A 22,282-nucleotide genomic window follows, 5' to 3' on the forward strand; every position below is an offset into this window, starting at 1 on the left:
CAAATTGGCAAAGAAGAAGTCAAACTCTCCCTCTTCGCCAATGACATGATACTCTACATAGAAAACCCAAGAGCTTCCACCCCAAGATTGCTAGAACTCATACAGCAATTTGGCAGCGTGGCAGGATGCAAAATCAATGCCCAGGAATCAGTGGCATTTCTATACACTAACAATGAGACTGAAGAAAGAGAAATTAAGGAGTCAATCCCATTTACAATTGCACCCAAAAGCATAAGATACCTAGGAATAAACCTCATCAAAGAGGTAAAGGGTCTATAACCTAAAAGCTATAGAACACTTCTGAAAGAAATTGAGGAAGACACAAAGAGATGGATAACTATTCCATGCTCATGGATTGGCATAATTAATATTGTGAAAATGTCAATGTTACCCAGGGCAATTTACACGTTTAATGCAATCCCTATCAAAATACCATGGACTTTTGTCAGAGAGTTAGAACAAATTATTTTAAGATTTGTGTGGAATCAGAAGACCCCGAATAGCCAGGGGAATTTTACAAAAGAAAACCATATCTGGGGGCATCACAATGCCAGATTTCAGGTTGTACTACAAAGTTGTGGTCATCAAGACAGTGTGGTACTGGCACAAAAACAGACACATAGATCAATGGAACAGAATAGAGAACCCAGAAGTGGACCCTGAACTTTATGGTCAACTAATATTCGTTAAAGGAGGAAAGACTATCCACTGGATGAAAGACAGTCTCTTCAAATAAATGGTGCTGGGAAAATTGGACACCCACATGCAGAAGAATGAAACTAGACCACTCTCTTGCACCATACACAAAGATAAACTCAAAATGGATGAAAGATCTAAATGTGAGACAAGATTCCATCAAAATCCTAGAGGAGAACACAGGCAACACCCTTTTTGAACTTGGCCACAGTAACTTCTTGCAATATACATCCACGAAGGCAAAAGAAACAAAAGCAAAAATGAACTATTGGGACTTCATCAAGATAAGAAGCTTTTGCACAGCAAAGGATACAGTCAACAGAACTAAAAGACCACCTACCGAATGGGAGAAGATATTTGCAAATGACGTATCAGATAAAGGGCTAGTTTCCAAGATCTATAAAGAACTTATTAAACTCAACACCAAAGAAACAAACAATACAATCATGAAATGGGCAAAAGACATGAAGAGAAATCTCACAGAGGAAGACATAGACATGGCCAACATGCACATGAGAAAATGCTCTGCATCACTTGACATCAGGGAAATACAAATCAAAACCACAATGAGATACCACCTCACACCAGTGAGAATGGGGCAAATTAACAAGCAGGAAACAACAAATGTTGGAGAGGATGCGGAGAAAAGGGAACCCTCTTACACTGTTGGTGGGAATGTGAACTGGTGCAGCCACTCTGGAAAACTGTGTGGAGGTTCCTCAAAGAGTTAAAAATAGACCTGCCCTACGACCCAGCAATTGCACTGTAGGGGATTTACCCCAAAGATGCAGATGCAATGAAACGCCGGGACACCTGCACCCTGATGTTTCTAGCAGCAATGTACAATAGCCAAACTGTGGAAGGAGCCTCCGTGTCCATCGAAAGATGAATGGATACAGAAGATGTGGTTTATGTATACAATGGAATATTCCTCAGCCATTAGAAGCGACAAATACCCACCATTTGCTTCAACGTGGATGGAACTGGAGGGTATTATGCTGAGTGAAGTAAGTCAATTGGAGAAGGACAGTGTATGTTCTCATTCATTTGGGGAATATAAATAATAGTGAAAGGGAATATAAGGGATGGGAAAAGAAATGTGTGGGAAATATCAGAAAGGGAGACAGAACATAAAGACTCCTAACTCTGGGAAACGAAGTAGGGGTGGTGGAAGGGAAGGAGGGTGGGGGGTGGGGGTGGGTGTGTGACAGGCACTGAGGGGGACACTTGATGGGATGAGCACTGGGTGTTATTCTGTATGTTGGTAAATTGAACACCAATAAAAAATTATTTTTTTAAAAAAATAAAAAAAATCAATGAGATCAAAATCTAAAAAAAAATAAATTTATAAAGAAAATAAAGCTGGCTTCATGGCATAAAAAATAAATAAAAACTGAAAAACTATTTGCCTTAGAAGTCAAGGGTAGTTCCCAGAATATGGTGACTTAAGTAGCTTGTTAGTTTCTCACACGCTATTAATTGCTTAGCTGATTCTGCATAGTCATTGTTAGTCTGGCTGACATTTTCATTTAGAAATATTTAATATTTATAAATATATATCTGTATCTGTGTTTTATTACTCTGTTGATGCTACCAGTTCTCTGGTGGGGTCAATTATGTAGTTTTTATATAACTTAAGTGATCCATGGCCACTTTTTCAATAATCATTCCAATTATGTGATATAATCCCCCTTTTATTTAATGGCAAGTAAAGAGGAAGTAGTAAAGTGAGCTTTTGAATGGTATGAAGCAACAGCATACTAAAAGTAGATGTCATTTAATTCCATTTCTGGGTAGTTAAATGAAGAAAATGGAAACACTAATTTGAAAAGGTATATGCACCCCCTATGTTCATTGTAGCGTTATTTACAATAGCCATGATATGGAAGCAACCTAACTGTCCATCAGTAGATTAATTGATAAAGAAGATGTAGTGTATATATATAATAGAATATTACTCAGCCATAAACAAGGACAGAGTCTTGCCATTTGCTATAACATGGATGGACTTCGAGTATATTACACTAACTAAAATTAGTTAGACAGAAAAAGACAAATACCATATGATTTCCCTTATATGTGGAATTTAAGAAACAAAAAAAATATTCCATTGTATACATATACCACATCTTCTTTATCCATTCATCTTTTGATGGACACCGAGGCTCCTTCCACAGTTTGGCTATTGAGGACATAACTACTATAAATATCGGGGTGCTCAGCCATTAGAAATGACAAATACCCACCATTTGCTTTGATGTGGATGGACCTGGAGGGTATTATGCTGAGTGAAATAAGTCAATCAGAAAAGGACAAACATTATATGGTCTCATTCATTTGGGGAGTATAAAAATTAGTGAAAGGGAATAAAGGCAAAGGAGAGAAAATGAGTGAAAATATCAGTGAGTGTGACCAAACATGAGAGACTCCTAACTCTGGGAAATGAACAAGGGGTAGTAGAAGAGGAGGTGCGCAGGGGGTTGGGGTGACTGGGTGATGGGCACTGAGGGGGGCACTTGGCAGGATGAGCACTGGGTGTTATGCTATACGTTGGCAAATTGAACTCCAATAAAAAAATAAAAACAAAACAAAACAAATAAACAAAATAAGACAGAAGAAACAGACTCATAAATACAGAGAACAAAATGGTGATTGCCAGATGAAAGGGATTAAGAGGTACAAACATTAAGTTATAAAATAAAAAAGCCACAATATGTAAAGTACAGCATAAGAAATATAGTCTACAACATAATAACTTTGTCAGGTGGCACATGATAGCTACATTTATTGTGGTGAGCATTATTAATGTATGTAAATATCAAATCACTATGTTGTACACCTGAAACTAATATAATATTATACTTCACCTATACTTCAATTTAAAAAAGCAAATGCTGGGTATCCCTGGGTGGCTCAGTGGCTTAGCACCTGCCTTTGGCTGAGGGCGCAGTCCTGGAGTCCAGGGATCGAGTCCCACATCGGGCTCCCGGGATGGAGCCTGCTTCTCCTTCCTCCTGTGTCTCTGCCTCTCTGTCTATCATAAACAAATAAATAAATCTTTTTTAAAAAAAGCAAATGCTATTATTTATAACATAACTTCTCAAAGACTCTGTAGTGCAAGACCAGTTTTTGTTTCCTTATATATGATCATGCTAGTACGCACTGAAATAACTCATGCAGGCCTAGTGAATCTATTATTGCACACATTTATTCTCCCATGCAGAATCATTCTGCACACAATGCATTCAATTCAGCAAGAATGTCATGACATGGAGTGAACAGCATTAGATACTCAAGACAGACCATGGACATTGAACCTGGAGCAGCCAGACTTCAATGTGGCAAGCTTGATTTTCATCAAAGTCTTCTCATTTCCTCTGGATCTGCCATTTTTCATCCATAATTACTTTGTCTATAGATGGTCGTGAAGTGAGAGCAGAACTCCATGTTGAAATTGCTCCTGGTAAAAGATACAATTTTCCATATTCTTCCCATTGTGTGAAAAAAGAGTTTGGCTGTGGTTAACAGCACTGTTTTCCATATGACAAGAATCCCTACTAACAACTCCATGGCAGATGGTGTGGGACAGTCAGAGGATATTTGTAAGTCTGGGAAATGAAGTACAAAGTAATGGTATATGTTTATGTCATAGGATTTCTGCTGGGAAAAATAGACAATCATGAAGGAGAAATGGGCAGAACTTGGTGGTCGCCAGATATGTTTTTTCTGTGAGATATGGCTCACAGGCCCTGCAATCAGGGATGAAAATTGGTAGTGTTTCCACATGCCAGTGAAGTATTGGGTCAATTTTACTTAATACCTGCAGTTAGAGCTTTAGCTGAGAGTAGAGGACAATAGTGGATTTTCTTCCAAGGGAGGGGCAGTGTGCATGCTGAACATCAGTGAATAGCTACAAGTATCACCAGTGGTCCTTCTGCTATAAGAGGTTGTAATAGTTGTTTTAAAAAAAGGCTAAAGGTATTATGCTGAGTGAAATAAGTCAATCGGAGAAGGACAAACATTATATGGTTTCATTCATTTGGGGAATATAAATAATAGTGAAAGGGAATAGAAGGGAAGGGAGAAGGAAAGGGTAGGAAATATCAGAAAGGGAGACAGAACATGAAGACTCCTAACTCTGGGAAACGAAGTAGGGGTGGTGGAAGGGGAGGAGGGCAGAGGGTGGGGGTGAATGGGTGATGGGCACTGAGGGGGGCACTTGACGGGATGAGCACTGGGTGTTATTCTGTATGTTGGCAAATTGAACACCAATAAAAAATAAATTTATTATAAAAAAAAGGCTAAAGGAGCCATTTAATCCCACAGAACAATCTACATCTTCTGGGATAGCTTCTAATATGTCAGCCATCCTTTTCCACATCCCCAAAAGGATAACTTAATGGGTACTGGCACAATGAAACCTGCAGAAGAGGGAAGAGCATGTCTGAGGGACAGTTGTGGTATATTGGTGTCACAGACATTTCTGATGTAGACACATTGCTTCTTAATTCTAGTTCCTTCAACCCAGCAATTGTCCTTGAAGGGAAGGAGTGTGTGATATATGAAAGATGTTTGTTGGAATATGAGATCTCAGACATTATTGTCTAGGCCTGTAGCTCCTCCATATATAATTGAATTGACTACAGCAGTATTTTGAGAATCTGCAGCAAACCAACATATCCCTCCCACAAAACAAAACAAAAACAGGGTTCTATTTCAGAGCTTTAAGGTAAAACAATTTTGATATTTTTCTCACAGGAAATTGCAGAGTCTAGCATATTGACAGGATTCTAAGATCTGTCCATGGCTGTAGATGATGTTAGTGTGGGATGAGGCTGATAAGAGGCTATGGAGCTTAGAACCAAAAGGTACTATCTCTGGGCAAAAATGGATTAGTGAACCAGTAATGGAGTATAAATGAAGATCCTGTTTGATATATAAAAAGACTTATATTAACATATAACTTATATTATAATATGTAATATAATAGCAAAAATGCTGCTATGAGGTAAACAAGCTATAATCACAGAGAAGAAGCTTGAGCAAGATGCAGCTTTATAAACTTGAAAACATCCTAGGTACAAAAGTACATATATGGCCCTTATTGATGTATCAGCCTATAGATAGTTCAGAGAAAAAGCTATTAAAAATGTTGAAATGGTTTGGAATGTCTTCATTCCCACAGTAGTATATCTATATAAAGATTGTTGCCTCTGAGAAGGCCTATCTTCCAAATACTTTCCTAAATGCCTTCTTCACATCCTTGTTTCTCAGGCTATAAATGAATGGGTTCATCATGGATGTTATGACTGAATAGAACACAGAGATCACCTTATCCCCTTCATTTATTTTCTTGGAATTTGGACGCATGTAGGTAAATATTGTTGAGCCATAGAAGAAGACAACAACGATGAGATGAGAACCACAGGTAGAAAAGACCTTGAGCCTCCCCTCACCTGACTGTATCTGAATCACAGTAGAGATAATATTCCAATAGGAGAAAAGGATGAGGGAGACAGGACCAAGGAGAATTACTACACCCATGGCAAAGATGGCCATCTCAGCTCTGTAGGTTTCTTCTGAAGCCAACTTCAAGAGTGCAGGAGGTTCACAAAAATAATGATTAATTATGTTCTGCCCATGGTATGAGAGACATAAAGTAAATGATGTGTCTACTAGAGACACAAATATTCCAGTGGCCCAGGACCCTATGGTCAGCTGTACACACACCTTCTGGGTCATGAGGGTGGAGTAGTGAAGGGGCTTGCAGACAGCCACATAGCGATCATAGGACATCACTGCTAGGAGGGAACTTTCTGTACACCCAGCTACTAGGAAAAAAATCATCTGAATTGAACATCCAGCAAAGGAAATGGTCTTTCTTATTACCAGCAAATGGAATAACATCTGGGGGATGATCGTTGTAGAGAAGCAGAGATCAGTAAATGACAGGTTTTTAAGGAAGAAGTACATTGGTGTATGAAGTCGAGAGTCAATATGAATTAGCACTATGATGATAAGATTCCCAAACAGAGTTAGTAGGTAGATGATGAGAAACACCACAAACAGTAGGATCTGGATCTGCCAATCTGAAGAAAGGCCCAGCAAAATAAATTCAGTCAGATAAGTTCGGTTTTCTGTGCCCATTGATGTTTATTTCTATTTATACAGTAGCATAAATAGAGCAATCAGAAGTTGACATGATGGGAAACCAAATCCTGAAAGTGAAAACCTCATTGGAAGAACAAACATATTTTCTTGGAAGCATTTAAGACACTTGATTTTCTAAAATTTCCACCCATAATTTTTATTGAAGTTATTTGAAAAAAGATGCTGACATATTATATGGATTTGAAAAAAATAGGAAGAACTCTGCTTTTAATAGAAAGCCCAGGTTTTTCTTTCTTCCCATTTACTTTTCAGTCAGCAGATTTTGACTTTCATTTCATCAAGGAACAGAACCAATAATTATCTTTTCCTTTGTGTTTCCAAGGGATCCTTTATCATCCTTACAAGTAGGAAGGGAATTTTAAGAAACCATTTAGATCACATTACAATCCATAGTCCTTCTCCTTTTCTAAATTCTTTACTGGATCAGAGAATCAAGGCTTGATGGCAGTGTTGAAGATTCAGGCATGATCGGCTCTCATCATGATTGAGCCAAGACGTTGGAGACAAGGCCAGACTTAGGTGTAGCATCACACACTATGGAAGCAGGGACAGCCCTTTGTGGAAACCAAATGCCACCACGATTGGTATCTGCACAGTTGCAGTCTCTTCTGGTGTGACAGTGTTTGACTTTATTCATGCTGCAGTTTGTTTCAGAGTATCCAGTCAGTTGGATAGGTACATCAGTACGAAATCAGTAGGCACTGGTCCGGTGCTTTGCAGTCAAGCAGAAATACTATTCAATCTTTATATTACTGTACATCAGGAACAAGTAAGGAATAACATGGCTGGGTATAAACTATTAGAGAAGGAAATTAGGAAGAGGGAAGGTAGTTGGAGAAATGGGCAAACGGATGGCATTCAGGGCTGGACTCATCTATCCCTGAGAAGTGTTGAAGTACTAGTCTTAGAATTGACCTTTAGAACAAAGATGTCAGAATAGATGGCCCATCTGGCAGGGCCATCTTGAGATAGACAGAAATAAAAGCCTGCAAACATATAAAGGTTTGTTTTCACACATAAGACTCTATATCTAGCTGACAGAAAAGGAAAAATGTGGTCAGGTCAGCTATGGCTGGACCAATGACTCATAGGCTGCCAAGTAGGACTTGATTTCAGAACCAAGTTGACAGTGAGGTTTCTATTCATGAATTTTCTTCCAGATGGAAATGAAATGGGTGCAGTCTGAACATGTAGTAGAGCCCATTGGTCTTTTAAGAGACCTGGAAGGCAGTCAGGGAATGATTCAAGGAATTGGCAAAATTAAATGAGAAATATCTTTTCTTAAGATACAGTGTATAAAGAATACACAAAAGGATCACTGATAAAATCTATAACCTCAGTAGCCAAAATAACACATATTGAACTCATTTTCCAGCAATTTTTGATAAGTACATTTTTTCACTGCTTAATCATTGTAAATTTACATGCAATGAACTATGCATATTTCATGTGTACAGTTTACTGAGTTTTGATATATAATTATAATAATACATCTTTAAAATGTTTTTATTAACTTAAACATGATTGTTTATTTGCAATATTGTCTTCTGACTGGGCTATAAGTTTCTTCAGGGCAGAAAATCTGTCTCAATCCCTATGTCTGCATTGCCTGGCATTTAGTAAATTTTTAAGAAATGTTCACTGACTGAATGGATCAATGAATGAATAACTGAAGGCATGCAGCAATGAACAAACTCCTCCTCATACACAGTCCCTGGCACACAAAAATGCACTCAAACACTCCTAAGTGCTAGTTGTCCTTTCAAAAGCATAGTATGAAACTCAGAAGGCATAGCTGATACTGGTCCAGCTATGTGGTCCAGCTTGGAATGGGGATATTCTGTGAATAACAGAAGGAGAAACACAAAGATTGATCACCTGGACTACTGGTATGGGTGAGAGTACATCAGTGGTAGTTCTTCCAATGGAATAGATCCTCAATATCCAATCCTGTTTTCTTTCTTCTTAGCCCCTGAGAATATGTGCAATGTGGTAGCAGCCTGAGTGACCACACACCCAACATTAGCACTAACTGAACCCTGGCTCCTTCTCACCTCCTAAACAATGAGCAGCACTTTGTAAGAATCTCTTCGTGCATCCTAGGCAGTACCCTGTGAGTCCAGTGGGTATCACCCCAGAAGAGTGTGGGAAAACTAACAGAGGAAAAGAATATCTATAACAACAGGGATAAAAGGTCAGAGTAAGGAAGATTCTGAGAGTAGAAAGGGGTAGCTAGTTTGAGAGACAATAGATCTTTTGTTCCTTGCATCTCTCAGCACACAAATTGACCCCTTCAAAAAGAGTCTAGCAGCAAGATTTCTAAGACTGACAATTCTAAGAGAAGAGAAAAAAGAAAACTCACCTCTCACAAATAGGCTGTGGGTTATAAAAATAGAGATGTGACCCTTCTCTCAAGATAGACACAAAATATCTGGTTCTGGAGACTTTATTCCTTCAATATCTTCCTTCTTGCCTGAGACATGGAATGAGTTTGTTTTGGAGATGGGGAACTACATGGGAGTGTATCTCACGCAAAGTACAGAAGAATGAGATCCAGAAATCCAAGGTGCAGATATAGAGTTGGGTATTAGATCCCAGTGATTCTCAGTCCTCTCTCCCAACAGCTGGATATGAGATGGACTTTTCAGTGGATTCTATTCCAAACTCTGGCTGTATTCTTGGATGGATTAAATACTTTCTTTTTGAGCATCAACAGTGAAATGAATCTTATGCTGAAAGGATTCTTGAAAAATGAGGCCCTGAGAAATGATGCACATGGGACAGTCCCTAGGGTTCTCCTTGGGCACAGCTTCCTCTATTATCTCTACACACAATAAGATACCATGGGACTTTTTTTTTTTTTTTGATAGTAATATGGAATTCTGTGACTCTCTTTTAATTTCCAATCTTTCTCTAAGAAAAAAAATTAATATATTCAGGGCCTGAGGAGAACTCAAAAAGCCATCGATACCATTCCTATTTTCTTCTTGGGAGCAGAATCTAGAGTGTAAGGTACATACATTCTTTACTTTAAAATGAGAAAAGTGGAAAATTGCCCTCTGCCAGTATTTTTCTAATAAAATGAGTTTAAAACTATCGCTTATTTGAGGATGTAGTTACCACTGTTAAATAATTTTAGCTGGTCCTAAAAAACAACAGGTTTTAGAAAATCTCTGTAAAAATCAAATGTTTGAGCCAATATGCCAAATACAATATTTTTCTGAGGGATTCTAGATGAAATTACTCAATGGTGTACTTTCCTGTCAATGTTTATTTCTTTTTATATGAAAAATATTGTAACCCTTCGTATATGTGTTACTAAATTTCCCCATTTACTTCTTTAATGGCATCATTAATATGATTATTTATTTATTGCTCAATAGTACTTATACATTTTATCAGTCAAATATTTTCATATTTCCATTGTGGTATTTATTTATTTATTTATTTATTTATCCATGAGAGACACAGAGAGAGAGGCAGAGACATAAGCAGAGGGAGAAGCAGGCTCCCCATAGGGAGCCTGATGCGGGACTCCATCCCAGGACCTCAAGGTCGTGACCTGAGCCAAAGGCAGCTGCTCAACCCTTGAGCTACCCAGGTGTCCTTGTTTTTTAATTTACTCCAAATTTCATTATTTCTATTATAGAGGTTCTATTAAATTTTTCTCTTCCTTACTTTTGACAATTTTTTCCATCCTTGGATTTTCAATGAAGTTGTTATTTATTTGGTTTGTGGTATCTCATGATGATTTCATACATGCTTACAACTCCCCAGAGGAATGGTACTAATTTACCCTTTCAGATTCTCTCTACTACATCCCTGTTGACTTTTCTTTATTCAAATCAGCTTGGTATGAGTATGTTTTCAATCTTTCGGAATGTGGTAAGAAAATTTTGTATTTTTATATTTTCCATTTAATACGATTCAAATGTTATTAATTTCTAATTACTTAACTCTTTAATCATTATTAGACTTTTCTGTAGAATTTATAGGATCTGAAAACTTGTCTATTGAATGGGATGGGTAAGGAAAAAAAAATCAAGATTTGAGATTTAGTTTAGAAGATGGTAGATGTTTGTGATATTTGTCCTGATAAAGGATATGTGAAAGAATTAGTATGATATAGTAGTTATTATTATTAGTTATTATTACTGTTATCATATTATAGAAAAGGACATTGAAAGTCATATAGATTAAGTGACTAGTCCAAGATCAATCACAGTTGAAATAAGCTAAAACTCTAATCTTTAACTTTAAGACTAGGCTTAAGGCTATTTCTCTTACCTCATGCTATACCACGTCCTAATATTTCATATCCTTTAGCAAGCATAAGGTTCATACACTAGTTTTAAGGCCAATGTGTGTTATCTGGGTTATCTCAAATTTTGGGACAAGCATGGGAAAGCATGTCTGCATAGAGGTAGAAAAATGCCTGCGTCTCCAGAGAGCCCTTGAGTCTACTACCCAACAATGACATGGACCAAGATGAATAATCCATCCTATGGGCCAGGACCTGTGTACTTACCACGTGGATGTATGAAATGAAGAGAAGAAATGGCCAATTTTCCCAGAAGTCTCAGTATCTTTTTACCTTCCCATTCATGTTCAGTAGTGCAAGAAAGGATATGGAGTTTAAACTTGGCCCTCTTAGGTAACATAGGTATCCTGGTCACCAGTAAATACATGCCCAAATTCATGTCCTGTTTATTCCCTATAATATTACCATATATATATTTTTTTCTTGTACAGGAGCTAGCAAATATGCTGAGAATAGTAAAAAATGAGAGTAGAATAGTTTTCCTCTTTTGCATAGGCAGAGGAAGAAATACAATGAGTGACATGAAATATTCTACCCTCCTCAACACTGCCCACCCGACGGTCTCGGTCTATGTCAAAGAGCAATGATAACTAATGTGTCTGTGGCCTCATATTTAGTCTGCTTCCACTCTTTTTATCCCTCAAGAGGAAGAAACATACTTCTGTTTGACACATGATTGTCTGTTAAATCCACTGGGGAAACAGGAAGAGTGTATGTGATAGATCAACCATATCTCCTCATGTATTACTGGTGCAGAACTCAGAAAACAAGGGGACTGCTCATTGTCGCTCCTTCAGGGTAGTGGGTACGACCTAGACATTGCTAGTTGCCTGCTCATAATTCATACATAGCACAAGTATAATAATTATTATACCATTAAATTCTCTTCTTAAGCTGTAACAAATCAGGCACCAAGTTCTATCATTCTTAACTCATAAATAACTCTGAAAAATATCCTTTTCTCTTTATTTCTTCAGGTTATCTTAGTTCAGTCATGACTACAATTTCATGACTGTATTGTTGCTATACCTTACTGTTTTTGCTGTCTTCTGTGTTAAGAGTATTTGAGAGGTGGGACCCTGGATTTGATTAATTATACTTTGTTAAATTCTACTTTGTTTTTTGATTGATATTTCTATGGATGGAGAGAAATTTATATTTTCCTACATAGTAGGATGAATATTTACATATCTGGCTAGTTAAACTACACTTAATTATTTGAAGAAATTATCCAATTTATTTTATTTATTTACTTTTTTTCCTTTTTTAATATTTTTTATTGGAGTTCAATTTGCCAACATATGGCATAACACCCAGTGCTCATCCCGTCAAGTGCCCCCCTCAGTGCCCGTCACTCAGTCACCCCATCCCCTTGCCTACCTCCCCTTCCACTACCCCTTGTTTGTTTCCCAGAGTTAGGAATCTCTCATGTTCTGTCACCCTCTCTGATTATTTTCCACTCATTTTCTCTCCTTTTCCCTTTATTCCCTTTCACTATTTTTTATATTCCCCAAATGAATGAAACCATATAACGCTTGTCCTTCTCCAATTGACTTAATTCACTCAGCATAATACTCTCCAGTTCCATCGACGCTGAAGCAAATGGTGGGTATTCTTCATTTCTAATGGCTGATATTCCATTGTATATATAAACCACAACTTCTTTATACATTCATCTTTCGATGGACACCGAGTCTCCTTCCACAGTTTGGCTATTGTGAACATTGCTGCTATAAACACTGGGATGCAGGAGTCTCAGCCTTTCACTCCATCTGTATCTTTGGGGTAAATCCCCAGCAGTGCAATTGCTGGGTCATAGGGTAGCTCTGTTTTTAACTCTTTGAGGAACTTCCACACAGGAGGTTTGTTTTCTGGTCCTCTGTCCCTTTTGGCACCCTCTGGAACCCCAATTAAATGTAGATTTTTCCTTCTGAGGCTGTCATTTATTTCCCTTAACCTATCCTCATGATCTTTTAATAGTTTGTCTCTTTTTTCCTCAGCTTCCTTCCTTGCCATCAATTTATCTTCTATGTCACTCACTGGTTTTTCTACCTCATTAAACTTCGTCATTAGTACCTCCAGTTAGGACTGCATCTTATTTAATTGATTTTTAATTTCAACCTGATTAGATCTATTTTTTTGCTTTTTACTATTTTTTTAATAATAAATTTATTTTTTATTGGTGTTCAATTTGCCAACATACAGAATAACACCCAGTGCTCATCCCGTCAAGTGCCCCCCTCAGTGCCCATCACCCAGTCACCCCCACCCCCTGCCCTCCTCCCCTTCTACCACCCCTAGTTCGTTTCCCAGAGTTAGGAGTCTTCATATTCTGTCTCCCTTTCTGATATTTCCTACCCATTTCTTCTCCCCTCCCTTCTATTCCCTTTCACTATTATTTATATTCCCCAAATGAATTAGACCATATAATGTTTGTCCTTCTCCGATTGGCTTATTTCACTCAGCATAATACCCTCCAGTTCCATCCACGTTGAAGCAAATGGTGGGTATTTGTCGTTTCTAATGGCTGAGTAAAATTCCATTGTATACATAAACCACATCTTTTTTATCCATTCATCTTTCAATTTACCCCAAAGATACAGATGCAATGAAACACCAGGACACCTGCACCCCGATGTTTCTAGCAGCAATGTCCACAATAGCCAAATTGTGGAAGGAGCCTTGGTGTTCATCGAAAGATGAATGGATAAAGAAGATGTGGTTTATGTATACAATGGAGTATTCCTCAGCCATTAGAAATGACAAATATTTATTTACTTTTAATTTCAGTTTAATTATCATACAATGTTATATTGGCTTCAGGTGTATAATTATCCAACAATTCTTTTTTTTAAAGATTTTATTTATTTATTCATGAGAGACACAGAGAAAGAGAGGCAGAGACACAGGCAGAAGGAGAAGCAGGCTCCATGCAGAAAGCCTGATATGGGACTTGATCCCGGGACTCCGGGATCATGCCCTGAGCCAAAGGCAGAAGCTCAACCGCTGAGCCACCCAGGCATCCCTATCCAACAATTCTTTACATTACTCAGTGTTCATCAAGATAAGTGTACTCTTAATCTGTCTCACCTATTTCACCTGTCCCCCCACCTACCTCACTTCCAGTAACCATCAGTCTGTTCTTTATAGTTAAGAGTCTATTTTTTGGCTTGTCTCCTGAAATTACCCAATTTATTAACCCCAGAAGCCAAACAAATTAAACTACTCTGAATTATATTCATTTGAAGATTTGGAAACTAAAAATTAAAAAAAAATTGATTAACTTAGAGCCTTATTAAATTTTTTATTTGTGTTTTTTCCAAGGCATTGCAGAAAGATTAACCTGCCCCACTTGAAATGGCCTACAGTTATATCTTTATAGAGTTTTAACTTATGTTTGGAAGGAATATTAATCAAATCCCATGGATTACTATTCAAATAATTGAGTCCTATATAGATGGATCTAAGTAATGGATGAAACACACCTGTGATCTGAGCTCAAAGTCTGATAAATCCAGATTTAAGTTGGTTGGGAAGAAGTGAGATGGCCTGTGGAAATGTCCTTTTGAATTGGTGGAGTGAGTTTTAGTCCTTTGGTTGTCAAAAGACATACCAATAGAGGTGATAGTTAGCACAGTGAGTTGTCAAAAGACATATCAATAGAGGTGATAGTTACCACATAGGAAAATGAAATCTCATTGTATAATAGGGAGGTTTCTTGACATAGGAATATCAACTTGAAGTAAGCCATCCAAAAAAAAAAAAAATGAAGTAAACCAGTTGCAATAAAGCAATAGTGGTGGATGTAAGATCTTCATTACTTTTTCCATATTTCCTGGGTCTTGTCAGAGAGAAAAAAATCACTAAGGTAAAATGAAGGTATATTGTAGAGTTACCTACTATGACAAAATATAGTAAGAATTCAAAGCTACTACTCAGATGGGACTCACCAAGCATAATTGTGCTATACATTCCCACACCTTCTCTCCACCCCATAAGAAGATTAGGCCTTGGGGTGTTTGGGGGTCTCAGTCAGTTGAGCACCCAACTCTTGATTTTGGCTCAGGTTGTGATCTCGGGGTAGTGAGATTAAGCCCCAAATTGGGCTCTGCACTGGGAGTGGAACCTGCTTGGGACTCTCTCTCTCCCTCTCCCCCTCCCACTTGTGCTCATTCTCTCTAAAACAAATAAGTAAATCTTTTTAGAAAATGAGGCCGGGTGAAAAGATGAATGAAAGTTCATATTTTAAGTCTACATTTTGGATCATTATGAGTTTAAGTTGGCAATTGAAAGCATGAAATTGCCAAATTTCAAGAAGAAAGTATGGAAGATAAAGATACTTTCTCAGCCTGTACTTGCACCAACCGGTCTATGATAGGTCCCCCAGAATTTATTACTTCATCTCTTCCTCTCTTTCCTAGTCTGGAGTCTCCTTCAGAATCACTCCAGGTGGGAGTAGGACCAAAAGTCTGTCAATGAGTGTATTTAATAAATTTCAGTTTTATGATTGTTTGAATAGAAAATTACCTATTGGAAAATCTTATCCCTAGGGCAAATGGGTGAAAGAAAGTCTTATATGGCAGTTTCTACAGCAATCAAGGTTCAAGGACTTTTAGTCAGGATTTATTTATTTCGCACACAAATTATTTACATTCCAGCTGGGAGCAAAAGCTCTTGCTGTTTAAAACTTGGGATACACACCTACACACACTCATAGGCACATGTATGTGTCTTATTCACTTACTGATATATCTATTTCTTCTTTTAATATGTATCTCCTATTAGTTATAGATCTTCAACAATATGATCACAATTTTATTACAGTGTTTAAGTACTTTTTCTGTCCATAATTATCTCACTGATTTTACTTTACATTTACTTTTATACAAGCAGCAATAAGAAATTCTTACCATAATCTGACAGAGTAATTGAATGGTAGTATTCATGATCATTTCTCTGTCCAAGAGAGCAAAAAGTCAGCAGAGGAATGAATATACACCCAGCACTGAATAAAAATCCTTTTTTTCAGCAGAAGCAAAGGAGAAACTCCCTTTGATTAGAGATGACATGTAATGGTTGTATGAATATAGATTAGGAGAGAACATTTAATAGCTGTGTGGATATGGATAAGCCACCAGATATTTCTGGGAATTAGTCATTTTATATATGGAACAGAATAGTATTTTTCCTGCTTACATCTTTATAGTTCTGAAGTCTAAAAGTAACAGTTATTAGTATTTATACATACAATAATTATATTCACAAAACAGACTCTGTAAGAGATGCAATGAAGTATACACAGAAGTACCTGAAAAGGGCAGCCCAGGTGGCTCAGCGGTTTAGCACCACCTTCAGCCCACGGTGTGATCCTGGAGACCTGGGATCGAGTCCCACGTTGGGCTCCCTGCATGGAGCCTGCTTCTCCCTCTGCCTCTCTCTCTCTGTCTCTCATAAATAAATAAAATATTAAAAAAAGAAATATGTGAAAAGAGAATATTTTAATATACCTTTTTAATTCAAGACAGATCAAAAGGACAAAAATAGCAAGAATAAAAACACTTACAAATATAACCAATAAAATAGACAATGTAAGTATATATCAAACTGTAAACCATCATAATAGAAATTATATCTTTTTTCTAATGTACCTGAAACATTGTAAATATTTTTACAAACCCAATCTCAATAAATTTCAATGAATAGTTATAATACAAACAGCATACATATATAGTTACCCATAGGGAGTAAGAGTGAATAAATTGGACAACACTGAGATATCAGGTAGACTTCTCTGGTTAGACATTGTCTTATAGGTTGATTTTTTAAAACCAGGTAAGTATTTTACATACTTACAAAATGAAATTAAAAATTAAAAGCAATCCCTAAAAATGGAAAGAAAAATGAAATAAATCTAGCTATGTATCCAGTGTATGATGTGTATATTGTAAAATAAAACAACTGAGTAGTTTGTTGTTGCCATGAGGAACTGGGATATTTGATGAAAGGCAAAGAATAATAGGCAGAAGACCTTGATGATATTGCTAATGCTAGATAGTGGTATTTGGGAGACCAATTGGTAAGCTGCTATAGTAAAAGCTCAGGACAGAGGTGATGGTAATTTGGACCAGAGTGGAACATTTATGTGTTGATAACTGGTATAATCTGGGATGTATTCAGAGGGATAAAAATACAACCCAGGGCTTGCTGACAGATTGTATATTAGTTGTGAGAGAAAAGGAAAAATTGTGAATGATTTCTAAGATTTTTGGCTTGAGTAAGTATATCTCTTTCCTTCATGAGCATTAATTTTGGTATCTGTCCTGCCTTTTTCGTTTGTTTTTAAACTCTTGTCCAAAGGAAATATTAATTATGTTTGTGTGTGGAAAGGTACTTTTATTTTTTTTCATTGTGAGTCAGCATCACAGAGTGACTGATTTAGTTGGCTTTCAGGCAAGGGACTTGAAATAAAGCAGAGTCCCTTTTTTCAAATTTAAGTTTTTAGTTTGTGGAATGGTTTATTTGGTTTCATTGGATCTAGGTCTTCTAGATTAATAGTACCAGATAGGAACATTTCTTGAGTTTCTGAAACATATCTTAGTACTAAACACATGGAAGATGTTTGATAAATGCTTTTGGAAACATAAGGAAATAAGAGATGCAACAGATGCAAACATTAAGTCCATGAGAGATAGCTGGCTGAGCAGGAGGTATATGGGCACATAGAGCCAAGCATCCATTATAATGACCAAGAGCAGAAGGCCACTACTGGTTACGGCCAACATGTACAGGACAGCAATTGTGGCATAGAGAAGTTTAGGAGCTCCATTATCATTCAGAATCCCCACCAAGATGAAGCCATTTCCCAAATTGGAGTTCCAGAGCTCCATTCTGTGGTTTCTTTACTTATCTAAAATTATGTAAGATCTAGGTAAAGTAGTTCTGATGTGGTACCTGGGGACTCTCTGGCTTTACAATGTTATAGCCCTTGATCAGCAGGATTGGTTGCTCAAATTATCATATCATATTACACTTTTTCATTCATGAATTAACTCACCAAATATGTACAGATCACATATTGTTATAAGAACATTTCTTCCCCACTTCTGATGTTTGCTCCAGTGTTAGGGGAATCCCACTGTGCAATAATTCTGGGCTTATCCTTTCCTTTCATCCCATTTACTTTTTCTAAGAAATGTTGGGCAACTTAATGGGAAATATTAAAGAGAAAATCTGGACACATACTATCCAGTCTTCTTTTCAGGAGATACAGGGTCTTTGAGAGGGTCTAATATATATCCCTCTTTATCCCACCCAGGTTTTGAACCAATTGAGAAAGAAGGTATTTATGCAGGCCAAAGTACTACCTCTATTTTTCATAAAGCAGAAATTCAAGAATGAAGCTTAGATGTCTGTGGGCAGTGGGCTTATCCAAATGAACATAACTACCTTTGCAATCACAGACAATATAGGAATAAGTTCATATTCCCACAAGAAAGGAATAGTGGGAAAGGGAACAGGATAGATCAAGTACTAGCCATTGTATCTTCTAAGAAAAATTTATTCCAGTCCATTCTCCAATTTGATTATGTTCCTCATTCCCTTGAGAAGAAATGAGGGGGGAGTAAAGACTAGGTATCTTTCATTACTATTCCCTTGACATAGAGGCAATTTTGAGAGAGTGAAAGAACCATTCCCTTCCATGGTCTTGTGTGCCAGGCATTGTAATAGCTCTGAGGTACAGAGGAGAGTACATAACATATAAAATACCTGACCATATTCAGTTACATCATTTTTTAAAATAATCTCTGATTTTTTAATAATCTCTGATTTTTACTTTGTTTTTTAAAATTTTAATTCTAGCATAATAATCATACAGTGTTAAATTACTTTCATGTGTACAATACAGTGATTCAACAATTTTATGTATTTACTCAATGCTTATCAAGATAAGTCACACTTGCCTTGAGAGGTACACTTATCTTCAGTTATATTCTTGTGGAAAGCATTTAAAGATAGGAGTCATTACATATGTGAAAACTATCATAAAGGTAAAGAATAGATAGTGGTTATCATGTAGATTGGTAATTAAGGAAATATCTCTCTAAGACTATGAATTTCAGGTTCAGTTTTAAAAGATGAGCATAAATTATTCAAATGAAGAGTAGTGAAGAGGTACCTGAGCAGAGAATATACTATATGCAGAATTTCTGAAAAAGAAAGGAGCTTACAATTTCTGAGGAGCCAAATAAAGACTGATGAGGTAGGTACTAACTGAGATAAATTTGGAGAGATACACATGTTCCAAATCATACTTGGCCTTCTAGAGGATATGGACTACAGTGCACACACAGATGTGACACCAGGAAATGTATATTTTTAAAAGATAACTCTTATAGTTGTACAAAGGAGTAATAGGTAGAAGATGGCAGTTATGATGTAGGAAAGAAAGTTAGGGTTTGAAGCCAATGGCCAAGAAAGAATTCTTGAGACATCTTTGATGCAAAAAGTGATTTTATTAAAACATAAGGACAGGACCTGTGGGCAGAAAGAGCTGCACTGGGATCATGAGGAGTGGCCCATTATATACTTTCAAGTTGGGAAGGGTTAGGGGTAGGGTAAGTCCCTAAGGAATTTTGGAAATAAGGTGTCCAGGGCCTTGAGGGTGCTTGCTATTGTTGAGAAAAGGTCATTTATTATTGTCTAATAAAACTTTAGTCATGAGAACCTTCAGATGTATATTGGTGGGCCATATGCTTGGGGATGATTGCCAACACATATCTTGGGGGATTTAGAGATAAAGGAAATTTCTAAAGGAATTTTTATATGCTAAAGTAGACTTACAGGGTCCTGGGGATTGGGCAAAGATTGCCTTTTGCACTCAGCAAAGTATTAACATTGAGGCAGCTGAATCCCTAGAGGAATGTCACTCTGCCTTTCTAAGGACTTGTCAATGGTCTATAGGTAGTAAGGAAATTTAATAATTTTTCTTCTGCCTTTGTTTCGCACATAAGATATATGTAATTTATATGTAAGTGATGAATCACTAAATTCTACTCTTGAGAGTATATGGTACACTATATGGTAACTAACTAAAATTTAAATAAAAACTTGGAACAACAACAAAAAAGATATGTGCAGAAGTGATTGTGGTCGTACAAGTAAGATGAGTCAGGGAAATAGTACAAGTATAGATTCAAGATACATGTTGGAAGCAGAAACAACAATAATTGGTGATTGGCTAGATATTTGCAATGGAAATAAGTCAAGAAAAAGCAGTTTGGGAGGTGATAAATAGAAGAATTACGAGTACTTAAGGAAACAGAAATTCCCATGAGAATGAAGTCTATTTGCTCAGTGTGTATAAATGAATGAGACGGATGGAAGGAAAAGAGATATTGACTTAGTGGGAAAACTTGGAACTCAGGGACTGTCTTCTCTGGCAAGATCTATAATGTTAGCATCACTAGAATAAAAGTGATTTATGCATCACAATGACAGTATTACAATATTCTGTATTGCCTACATATTTGCCTTTGTCAGCTAAATTACATTATCCAGCTCAACACGTTTCAGACCCTAATTCAATATTCCTAGTCCTTAATTAATTTTTATTTACTTTTTCAATGGCCTAGAGAGACTTTGCTCTTATTGCTACTGGTGCCAGCCCCACTCATCCTGAAGAGACAGTACGTTTTATTGACGCATATGCAAAAGGTAGGAAATGTGCTTATACAAGACTACTTCAAAGACACATATTCAAAAAAAGTAACTCTAATTTAAAATATCTTTGCCAATTCTGTTCCATTGTTGTCACCTCCAAATCAGCATGGCAAATCCTAAAAGATAAGTGGTAACTGAAGAGTTGTCTAAGGCTATTCTTGGAGTCCTATACCTTATATATCATAGGTTATGGCCATGCTCCAAAGAATTAATGTCAGACTAGTAGACAAAATATATTAAACTCTCATTATGTGCCAGATTTATTCTGAGAGCTTTTTTCCTTCAATCCTATGAAATGGATAAATGATTAAGTCTACTTTACTGATAAGGGAACTGAGGCACAGCGATATTACTTGGCTTTCTATGATTACATGGTTATTAAATGACAGAGTCAGAATTTGAAGCCAGACAGTCTTCTTAACTGCCATGTTATTCAGACCATCTCATAAAGAATTTTAAATAACATCATATTACTTTTCCTTAAGACAAAAAACCTCTAAGCTACATACATTTTGTGTATCAGTAGAGGAAACCCATTCTTTTAAAATAATTTTTTAAAAAAGGACTCAAATTCATTTTAGGCAAACAAAATGTTCTAGATCATGAATGGAGTATTCCAAACCTATTTACAGGCAATGAAATATGTAATATATATAATATGTTAATGTATACTGTTAAGCTGCTCAGCCCTTATGGTGTCAAATTCCTTAAGTATAACGATCAATTCAAAAATTTCCCTACATATCTATTGTTTACTGGTTCACTCTGATTCTTTCTATATAATAGGATTTCAGTAAATATTAGGTCTGCATAACACTGAGCCTCCAAAAATTTACCTTAATTTTCCAAATGCCGGGGGAGGAGCAAGATGGCGGAAGAGTAGGGTCCCCAAATCACCTGTCCCAACCAAACTACCTAGAAAACCTTCAAATTACCCTGAAAATCTATGAATTCGGCCAGAGATTTAAAGAGAGACCAGCTGGAATGCTACAGTGAGAAGAGTTCGCGCATCTATCAAGGTAGGAAGACGGGAAAAAAGAAATAAAGAAACAAAAGGCCTCCAAGGGGGAGGGGCCCCGCGAGGAGCCGGGCTGAGGCCGGGGCGAGTGTCCCCAGGACAGGAGAGCCCCGTCCCGGAGGAGCAGGAGCTGCACCGACCTTCCCGGGGGAAAGGGGCTCGTGGGGAGTTGGAGCAGGACCCAGGAGGGCGAGGATGCCCTCGGGCTCCCGGGGACAGTAACAGCAACTGCGCGCCCAGGAGAGTGCGCCGAGCTCCCTAAGGGCTGCAGCGCGCACGGCGGGACCCGGCGGGACCCGGAGCAGCTCGGAGGGGCTCGGGCGGCGGCTCCGCGGAGGGGGCTGCGCGGCCCCGGG

At 37.4% G+C, this 22,282-nt stretch overlaps 1 protein-coding gene across 1 annotated transcript; it reads right to left on the reverse strand.

Annotated features, from left to right (window-relative positions):
• Positions 1 to 5,919: 5,919 nt before the first annotated feature.
• OR2D4 (olfactory receptor family 2 subfamily D member 4) lies at positions 5,920 to 6,843 on the reverse strand. The gene has a single exon (NM_001389100.1). The coding sequence runs from the start codon at positions 6,841 to 6,843 to the stop codon at positions 5,920 to 5,922; it is 924 nt and encodes a 307-aa protein (NP_001376029.1).
• Positions 6,844 to 22,282: the final 15,439 nt, after the last annotated feature.

The sequence above is a fragment of the Canis lupus genome, chromosome 21, assembly GCF_011100685.1.
Source record: "Canis lupus familiaris isolate Mischka breed German Shepherd chromosome 21, alternate assembly UU_Cfam_GSD_1.0, whole genome shotgun sequence".
Classification (NCBI taxonomy): Eukaryota; Metazoa; Chordata; class Mammalia; order Carnivora; family Canidae; genus Canis; species Canis lupus.

Bases quoted from the DNA above. Each gene is read 5' to 3' on its own strand.
- OR2D4 (NM_001389100.1), bottom strand. From the start codon at position 6,843: ATGGGCACAGAAAACCGAACTTATCTGACTGAATTTATTTTGCTGGGC.